We start from the raw sequence: 10,534 nt of genomic DNA on the forward strand, positions 1-10,534 counted from the left end.
TAGTCATGATCCTTCATTTAGAAGCATCATTTCTCTCCACACATATATTATATTTGTAATAACCAGCACATATTGTATAACAATTCATCTTTGTTTTTAAAATATTGGTTGAGAAATAATATCCTATTGGTGAGACAACTTGTAAATGTAGAGTAGTTTACTTCATTATGACTCATTCTTATCAATTTACAAGATCCCTATAACGCCTAAAGAGTTTACAATTATGTTAGTCTCCATTTCCTCAGGTGTTGCTTTATTTTTTATTTAACTAGTCAAGTCAGTTAAGAACAAATTCTTATTTTCAATGACAGCAGATTAATAACTGCTTTGTTCAGGGGCAGAACAACAGACTTCTACCTTGTCAGGTCGGGGACTCAATCTCGCAACCTTCCGGTTACTAGTTACTAGGCTTTAACCACTAGGCTACCTGCCGCCCCGTTATTCAGGAACATGTTAAGACCCTCAGAACCTACCTTCGATTACCCCTGTTGACTCAATAGTAGTAAAGATTTGTTTTTGTTTTAGTCCATTCAACAACAGAGTGATACTTGCCTTGTATCAACAGGAATTTGTATCTATCTATACACCTTATGTAATTCCTTATTGGAATCGTTTTATTGATAATATCTGTTGTCTCATACATACGTACTTTCTAACACAATTAAGGAAGGTTATTATAAAATTATTCATTAATATTACCCTGCCAACCACTAAATGAAGATTTAAAAATAGATACATTCAAATTGTATCTTTTGCAACAGTTTTGCATCTTTGAATGGTATTAATGTAAAGAATTTTTGGCAAGACATCAGTAGATTTCTAATGGAAAATCTGCATTTAGATTTGACACTATTATGGAGAGACGTATTACATTAATTCTTTACCGACGATAGAAATCATTTGGATGGACATTTTTATTATTCATTCACTCGCCGTACAGTAGGTGGCGGCAATAGGTGTAGTCTGCCATAAAACCTTAAAGAAGAACAAGACAACAGGAAATTGTTGAAGAGAACAGCTCGGGTCGAACAATTGCTTCCACAATGGATCGGGTAAGTCTGGTTTTAACATTATATGCCCGCTGTGTTGTATAAAATGTCTAGGCCTAGTTTTCATCATATTTGAACCTCTACATTGCTGTGTTCTGTTTGGAGCGGCAGGTAGCCTAGTGGTTAGAGCGTTGGGTCAGTAACCGAATCACCGAGCTGACCAGATAAACATATGTCGTTCTGTTCCTGAACAAGGCAGTTGACCCATTGTTGATGGTCAATCATTGTAAATAAGAATTTGTTCAAAACTGACTTGCCTAGTTATTAATTTATATATTTTAAATAGCCTACAAGTGTAGAATTTGAATCTATTACGGATACTCTTCCTGGGGTCCAGCAAAATTAAGTCTCTGTGACTATGACCGAATTTTCTCCTTCCGCCCAGTGTGCACATGTTCACATTCCTTCATTGATTTCTTACACATTAGCCATTATTTGACCAGATATTCAAGTGGCCGTTCTAACAAAGAAAATAAATGGCTGCAGTTCCAAACAGGTTGTTTTTCCCTCGTGGTATCCCCGTCGAAACCGGATGCAGTTTGATTGCCATCTTAATAAGGGAGGTCTAATTCCCTAAAGTTGGCCCTCGATTTAGCTTGAAGGAGCGATTGAACAACTTTGGTCACTTGCGGGGATGATATGATCTCAGGAATATGAATCGAGCTGTCTAAAACAATCTATTGATTTTAGCTTTGGAAAATAGGCTCAGTTTCGTAGTGATGAGTGCAATTCAGAAATGTATTGGAATAAATGACCAAACTACGGGTAACTGTAGCTAGCTACCGGACAGGAGTGCTAGCTAGACACGTTAGCTTACTAGGTTCATTAATAGCTTTAGGTTGGTTGTTTTTAAGTTAAACTTCAAGATTTCCACCAAGGACGTTGCCTCTCCCATCACCACTCTCCCTCGCTTGGGTAAGGGACATTTTAAGGTACACTTGAATTTGAATTGTAGCTGGAAGGCAATCAGGAAGATGCAAGATCAGGTGGGACCATTATAGGCAATGAGAGGGCAGATATGCGTGTTTCCACTAGTTACACAGCCACAGAGTCAAACGCCTATAACGTATTTTTATTCATTTAGGGTTATGCATAAAGTTAGTGTTTGCAAGGTTAGGGTTAAAATTACATTTAAAAGACCAGTTGTATAAATGGGCGTGGGTTGTGGTAACTAGTGATGACCAGGCACTACTTCCATACAAAGTGTTTTTTTTTCTCAAAGTTGCCTGGATGTGACGTGGCCTACTTTTACCAATACACTCCTAACAACCTACTCGTTTCGAAAATGTATATATGATCAAATAAGCCAGATTTTGGGCACATTTATCCCTCTTGTTTCTTCTCTTATGCGCTGTTCGATAGGAAATGACTGGTATAAGAAATACGGTGGAAACTGGCCCATGCCTCCACCAATCCAATGCTCTTATATTTGTGGGTTGCAGTGAAAGATTGAACATTTCAGATTAAAGGAGATATTTGAGGGATGCACCCAAATCGGAGGTTTAGACTGAATTAATACAATATTTGGTTTAATGATCAGCTGTAATACGTCTTGTCGAACAGCAAAAGGATAACCTGTCCCCCTCCACCCTCCAGGAGTCCCCCTCCACCCTCCAGGAGTCCCCAGGTCAATCGCCTCTCCGTACTTTACTGCTGGTTCTGGTCGACTGCAGGAAAACACCGGGGCAGAGTGGAACTGAGAGACTAGAAGAGGAACATGGAGATATGATTTCATTAAGTAAGAACCATGTGGATTAGATTAGTTTGCTTCTGTAACAATGAATTGGTTCATTATGTATTGATGAAAATATCTGGTCGTTCCACCTAATTTTGAGAAGTGTAACTTGCTCCCCCCAAATGTTTGATTTCACCTCATTTTAACATTCTTTCATGAAGAGCACATGTTCAACTTCATAAAAACATGTTTTCCCAAGAGGTTATATGAAAATACATACTGTAGTAAGTGCCAATGTGCTAAATAAAGTAACAGGGGACAACTGAAAACAACAAAACCACTAGTTTACATTGGTAGAATAGTCCTTTAAATCAGCCACAAATGTGCTTATGACAGGGGTAATGGAAGCTAGTTTTGTTCCACAGGTGGTGAAAATTGAATACCATCTTCACAAAATAATATATTCTACCATATCAATTTATGGGTAAAATGGTTCACTTGCTCAGTTTTCTACAAAAAACACCAGATAATTGATAAAAAGACTAGAACCAGCTTACCTGCCTTGGCTCTATAATTTGACTATTTGATGTTTGATGTTTCTTTTGCCCAAAAATGTAAGGAACAGTTTCACCATATTACAACATGGGTTGACCTTAAAATGAGGGACAGACGTAAATTAATCACAAATAAAATAAAATAAATAATGTTCAGAAATGACTGTCAAAGTAACCAAATAACTAGGGCTTTACATGCACACTAATCATTTCCTATTAAACTGATTATGGCAGTAGGCTAAGTGTGTCATTAGTCATGTAAACATCTTACTCTGCTGATCTTAATTGGTGTATGGTCATAACCGAAGTAAGGATACGCCTTTATAAACACCTGGTTTTCTGAGAATTCTTTAGAATGATTAGGACATGTAAACACTTTAATCAGAGTTATAGAGGTGTATTTAATCTGTGTATGTGCTAACACAAGCAGCGCCAGCTAACTTCTTTTGACCGAGTGCAGTGAGCGTTTATTTAGATCTGTCCATGTAAACAGGATTATTAGGGAAATTGTTCATTCAAAGCATGTCAACGTTTAAATCAAACTCTTATACTAATTGGCTTCACAATAATCATATTATTCTGCACTTGTAACTTTACTCAACGATGGTAAAACTTGGAGAAATTATTGTATTAGTTGGGTTAAAATCTTTCTAGATGTGACACAGGGTTGATGGAACTTTTCAAATTCAGAATTGTCACTTTAGCAAGTCTTTATTCATATTATTTAATAACAGATTTAAAATATAATGCTGATGCACAATATTCTACTGGAAAATATGAAAGGGACCCAAAAGGCCTTAATTTCATGGAAGGACCCATCTGTTTATGGACCCATATTTGCAAAACCTAACTATCCAATGCCTTTGTTTCACAGGGGACATCCCTTATCGTTGCTCTCTAAGTGGGAGGGGCTTATCATCTGGGGAGCCTCAACAACATCATGATGCTGACAAGAAAGAGAAGAGTCTCTCCAGATCGAAACACCGGCATAGAGGTAGAGGGAAGAAACCTCAACACTGCTCTGTCTGTGGGAAGAGTTTTGCTAAACAAGACTTGACTATTCATGAGCAAATTCACCCCGGAGAGAAACCGTTCCACTGCTCTCGGTGCGGGAAGAGTTTCACTGCATCTAAAACTGTAAAATCTCACCAGAGAATTCATACAGGGGAGAGGCCTTATCCCTGCTTTAATTGTGAGAAATGCTTCAAACAATCAGGATTCCAGACTACACAAAAACACACAGGACCGCCTTATAGCTGTGATCAGTGTGGGAAGAGATTCAATCAATCAGGAGCCCTGACTAGACACCAACGCATACACACAGGAGAGAAGCCTTATAGCTGTGATCAGTGTGGGAAGAGCTTCAATCAATTAGTACACCTGACTATACACCAACGCATACACACAGGAGAGAAGCCTTATAGCTGTGATCAGTGTGGGAAGAGCTTCAATCAATTAGTACACCTGACTATACACCAACGCATACACACAGGAGAGAAGCCTTATTGCTGTGATCAGTGTGGGAAGAGCTTCAATGTATCAGGAAACCTGACTACACATCAACGCATACACACAGGAGAGAAGCCTTATAGCTGTGATCAGTGTGGGAAGAGCTTCAGTCGATCAGGAGACCTGACTATACACCAACGCATACACACAGGAGAGAAGCCTTATAGCTGTGATCAGTGTGGGAAGAGCTTCAATCAATTAGTACACCTGACTATACACCAACGCATACACACAGGAGAGAAGCCTTATAGCTGTGATCAGTGTGAGAAGAGTTTCAGGACGTCAGATCACCTGACTAACCACCAATGCATACACACAGGAGAGAAGCCTTATAGCTGTGATCAGTGTGGGAAGAGCTTCAATCAATCAGGACACCTGACTAAACACCAATGCATACACACAGGACAGAAGCCTTATAGCTGTGATCAGTGTGGGAAGAGCTTCAATCAATCAGGACACCTGACTAAACACCAACGCATACACACAGGAGAGAAGCCTTATAGCTGTGATCAGTGTGGGAAGAGCTTCAATCAGTCAGTAAACCTGACTAAACACCAACGCATACACACAGGAGAGAAGCCTTATAGCTGTGATCAGTGTGGGAAGAGCTTCAATGAATCAGGAAACCTGACTAAACACCAACGCATACACACAGGAGAGAAGCCTTATAGCTGTGATCAGTGTGGGAAGAGCTTCAATCAGTCAGTAAAGCTGACTACACACCAACGCATACACACAGGAGAGAAGCCTTATAGCTGTGATCAGTGTGGGAAGAGCTTCAATCAATCAGGAAACCTGACTATACACCAGCGCATACACACAGGAGAGAAGCCTTATAGCTGTGATCAGTGTGGAAAGAGTTTTGCTCTAGATTTCACCCTGACTGCACACCAGCGAATACACACTGGAGAGAAACCTTATTCCTGTCTATGTGGAAAGAGCTTTGCTCATTCAGGGTCACTGAAAAAACACCAGGATGCACAAATATGTTGTTTTTTATCTCCCTCCTCCGGCACCAGTTTCAGATCTCTAAATGAAGTTTCAATAGAAACCATATTGTAAAGAGTCATCCATCTCCCATTCGCATTTTACCTTGGTAAGTCTGATTACCAAGGTAAAATGTGTAGCATGATATGCAGCTCTGGATCCATATGTATCAAGCGTCTTGGAGTAGGAGTTCGGTATCTTATTTCATTAACTCCTATTGTCCATTAAATAATGTAGAATAATGTTTCAACAATTGTAGGTTCATATTAATGTGTGAGGGAAATGTTGTCTGAAGAAAGAGCCTTGAATTGTACATCTTGTCTCATACAATTATTGGTTCCTGTTGGTGCTGGGTAGAGATGTGAGGGGAGACGGTCATGACCCCTCAGACCTTTTGGCAGAATATGTTCTATAAGTTAAGATGGGAGACAGTGCCAGTCACATGCAGGAACCAAACGTCAATGATGAATTAATTATGAATAATGTAAATCATGCAAATATAACTTGTCTGTGTAAACAGTATATAAGAGAACTAACGGGACTGCCCCGAAAGAGCTCCAGACCGTACTCTGGTGTTTTAGGTTTGTTGGAACCCCTCCAGCTTCCTGATAATAAATAATTATTCATTTAAGTTTTACTTTGAGGCCCTGGTGTTAATTTCCACGACACGTATTCAATACAAAAATACATTAAATCCATTGTTTTACATGAAGGAGATGTCGCACTGCATGAGGCAAATGGTGGTCTCACCAGATACTGACTACCTTTTTAAAAAGTGTCTGTGACCAACTGAGTTATATCTGTATTCGCAGTCATGGATTAGGGCCTAATTCATTCATAACAATTTACAGATATTTTTGTAAGAACTGTAACTCAGTAAAATCTTAGAAATTGTTGTTTAATTGTTGTTGATAATAATAATTGAAGAATCTAAATGAATGGGCCGCCTACTGTTTTAGGTGTTCTGGGTCAGAACTGTTTCAACGTGACTTACATCCATCAGAGTATCTGTGCCTTGAAGGAGTCAACAGTGGAACTGCCCTGCACATATCAACATCCAAGTTATCATGTAGTCTCAGAACCAAACTGGTATATCCAAGAGAAATATAATGAGGTGCCTAAATTCCTGAGCTCTGTCCAGAGTATGCAGGTTGTGCTGAGTACCTTTGGACTAAAGAGAAAGACTGCACCCTGAGAATCACAGACCTGAAAGTGATTCAGCTTAGTACAAGTTCAGATTTACAACACAGAATGGGGGTACAGCTTCCCTGGAACAACTCTGACTGACACAGGTAATATATAATATCTAATTCTAATAATTCATTAGAATCATTCAGAGCTGCAGGTGAAGGTGTCTTCCTCCACAGAGGAATAGAAGAGAACACTGACCTGTAGCACCACCTGTCTTCTGACTGACAACCCAACCTCACCTACATCTGGTACAACAACGGACAACATCTCCATGACCCTACTTCCCAACAATACTCCTGTAATACTCTAGTGGTCGGGTGTTACTCTACAGACAGTCACTCCTGTGCTGTAAAATACCATGAGGATTTTCTCACTCCTACATTGTGTGAGTCTGAACTCACCTATAATAATCATCTTAAGTATCAATCATTAAGGCCTGTGGACCAATAGTAGAACATGTGGGGAAAACAGACAAATCGGTGCACTCTTGGATAGTAACACTAGTAGGAACTATACAGCATAATAGAAAAGGTAGAAAATGGCTGATGGTATGTTGTTATACTGTTTTAGAATTATAATTTTGGAATTCGTTTTAGAATAAGACTAACGTAACAAAATGAAAAAGTCAAGGGTTCTGAATACTTTCTGAATGCACTGTGTGTGTCTATATATTTTATTCATTTTAAATTAACCAGTCCTATACATCTAAAACACTTGAAAATAGTCTCATTACCATTTGAGGAATTGATCAGATACATTTAGTTTCAGGTGTTCATGGTCTGAGCTGTTTGAATGTGACTTACACCCCTCAGAGTATTTGTACCTTGAAGAGGTCAACAGTGGATCTGTCCTGCTCTTACACATATCCCAGAGGTCATACAGTCACAGAGACATCATGGTTCTATAGATGGTCTGGTGTGAAACCTCAGAATGATGATTGTGTGGAGTACTATGGGGACAGAGTGAGTAACTGCACCCTGAGAATCACAGACCTGAGAGAGAGAGACTCAGCTGAGTACTGGTTCACATTCAAGACTCAGATCATACAAGGTCATGTCTTTAAAGACTGTTTAAAAGAAAGACTAGTTATAGTCTTGGTCCTGAGAATAGAGACCAGGATATGTTGTTGGCCTGGGCCCCAATACTCAGTGTTATAGTCCTGAGAATAGAGAACAGGATATGTCGTTGTCCTGGGCCCCAATACTCAGTGTTATAGTCCTGGTCCTGAGAATAGAGACCAGGATATGTTGTTGTCCTGGGCCCCAATACTCAGTGTCATAGTCCTGGTCCTGAGAATAGAGACCAGGATATGTTGTTGTCCTGGGCCCCAATACTCAGTGTTATAGTCATGGTCCTGAGAATAGAGACCAGGATATGTTGTTGGCCTGGGCCCCAATACTCGGTGTTATAGTCCTGGTCCTGAGAATAGAGACCAGGATATGTTGTTGGCCTGGATCCCAATACTCAGTGTTATAGTCCTGGTCCTGAGAATAGAGACCAGGATATGTTGTTGGCCTGGATCCCAATACTCAGTGTTATAGTCCTGGTCCTGAGAATAAAACAGGTTTAAAACAACAACAGAGAAACACGTCTCTTACAGTGCTCACATCTGTTATAATAAGTGTTTTTTTCAATTGAAGTATCAGGATTAGTTATTTACCAGTTATAAAGTATGTTTTAGTTGTGTATCTTCATGTTTCTAAGACTGCAGGGAGGGAGATGCAACAACGGCCTTGAGAACAGCAGGAAGTGTGTTGGTCTTTCTCTGTTCTGTGACAGGTTTGGCCTCATTCATAATATGTCAGTAACCATTTTTCTCCTATGCTTTGCAATTCAATCTATAGACATTTTTAATAAAGGAAAGTTGTTCCTCAATGTTTTTCTGGCATGCATTGTTCATATTTAGGAGCTGTTCTTCACAGATGCACTAGTGGTTTCTATAACTCTCTCAGCAGCTGTGAAACTAACTGAGTCAGAGGGATCAGAGGGATGCTTGTCTGAGGTTGCTATTCTCACTCAACTCTGCAACTACGGTAAACAAGTGTGGACAAACTCTGTCAGTATGAGCCAACAGGTTTGTGCTTAATTTAATGTCCTTATTTTGAGCGATTGTGTTTCGGTGATACTGGTTCAGGATGGCTGGAGTGTGACTTACACTACTCAGAGTATCTTTACCGTGAAGGGGTCAACAGTGGATCTATCCTGCATTTACACATATCCCAGAGGTCATACAGTCATAAAAGCATCATGGTCCTATAGATGGTCTGGTGTGAAACCTGAGAATGGTGCTATTTCATTTCTAGATGCGCTATATAATAACATGTATTCATATCCTCCACCTTGTTGTTGAACCTTTAGGGAAACAGACCTCAGTTATGTGAAGTGTAGAAGTGTTCAGCTGTAGGAATCACAGATTCTCATACTCCATCTCTCTGGAATCATGTGGTTCAGGTGAGAATCTAAGACTTTCACTTCACGTTATCATTTTGATTTAATAACTTGATTCTTTATTCATTCACGTATAAAACAGAAAGAAGGCCTCCAAATCCAACTCTGACATAAAGGGACACAGCAGTTGACAGACAGGTGAGTAAAGATCACAAAGTATTTTATTAATTAAAGCTCCAGCAGCACTACACCCTGGTTACACCTCCACACCTAGTGACATTAATATACTACAACCACTACACCCTGGTTACACCTCCACACCTGGTGACATTAATATACTACATCACTACACCCTGGTTACACCTCCACACCTAGTGACATTAATATACTACATCACTACACCCTGGTTACACCTCCACACCTAGTGACATTAATATACTACACCCTGGTTACACCTCCACACCTGGTGACATTAATATACTACATCACTACACCCTGGTTACACCTCCACACCTGGTGACATTAATATACTACATCACTACAACCCTGGTTACACCTCCACACCTGGTGACATTAATATACTACATCACTACACCCTGGTTACAACCTCCACACCTGGTGACATTAATATACTACATCCTGGTTACACCTCCACACCTAGTGACATTAATATACTACATCACTACACCCTGGTTACACCTCCACACCTAGTGACATTAATATACTACATCACTACACCCTGGTTACACCTCCACACCTAGTGACATTAATATACTACATCACTACACCCTGGTTACACCTCCACACCTAGTGACATTAATATACTACATCACTACACCCTGGTTACACCTCCACACCTAGTGACATTAATATACTACATCACTACACCCTGGTTACACCTCCACACCTGGTGACATTAATATACTACATCACTACAACCCTGGTTACACCTCCACACCTAGTGACATTAATATACTACATCACTACACCCTGGTTACACCTCCACACCTAGTGACATTAATATACTACATCACTACACCCTGGTTACACCTCCACACCTAGTGACATTAATATACTACATCACTCACTCACCCTGGGTACACCTCCACACCTAGTGACATTAATATACTACATCACTACACCCTGGTTACACCTCCACACCTAGTGACATTAATATACTA

General features: G+C 39.8%; 1 protein-coding gene across 3 annotated transcripts; it reads left to right on the forward strand.

The window, feature by feature from the left end:
- The first annotated feature begins 947 nt into the window (after positions 1-947).
- Positions 948-6,411, forward strand: LOC109877506 (zinc finger protein 271-like). Of its 3 annotated transcripts, none has more exons than XM_031819615.1 (3): positions 948-1,052; positions 2,646-2,787; positions 4,153-6,411. In XM_031819615.1, the coding sequence occupies exons 1-3, from the start codon at positions 1,044-1,046 to the stop codon at positions 5,847-5,849; spliced, it is 1,848 nt and encodes a 615-aa protein (XP_031675475.1). In that variant the 5' UTR covers positions 948-1,043; the 3' UTR covers positions 5,850-6,411. The 3 variants fall into 3 exon arrangements, with proteins under 3 accessions (XP_031675475.1, XP_031675476.1, XP_031675477.1); XM_031819616.1 differs by having other exon boundaries at positions 992-1,052; positions 2,667-2,787; XM_031819617.1 differs by lacking the exon at positions 948-1,052 and adding an exon at positions 1,623-1,964.
- The last annotated feature ends 4,123 nt before the right edge of the window (positions 6,412-10,534 follow it).

The sequence above is a fragment of the Oncorhynchus kisutch genome, unplaced genomic scaffold, assembly GCF_002021735.2.
Source record: "Oncorhynchus kisutch isolate 150728-3 unplaced genomic scaffold, Okis_V2 scaffold2330, whole genome shotgun sequence".
Taxonomy (NCBI): domain Eukaryota; kingdom Metazoa; phylum Chordata; class Actinopteri; order Salmoniformes; family Salmonidae; genus Oncorhynchus; species Oncorhynchus kisutch.

Excerpts from the sequence above, each read along its gene's own strand:
- LOC109877506 (XM_031819615.1), top strand. Across the intron at positions 2,788-4,152 it reads TGGAGATATGATTTCATTAA|GGGACATCCCTTATCGTTGC; the intron begins GTAAGAACCATG and ends TTTGTTTCACAG.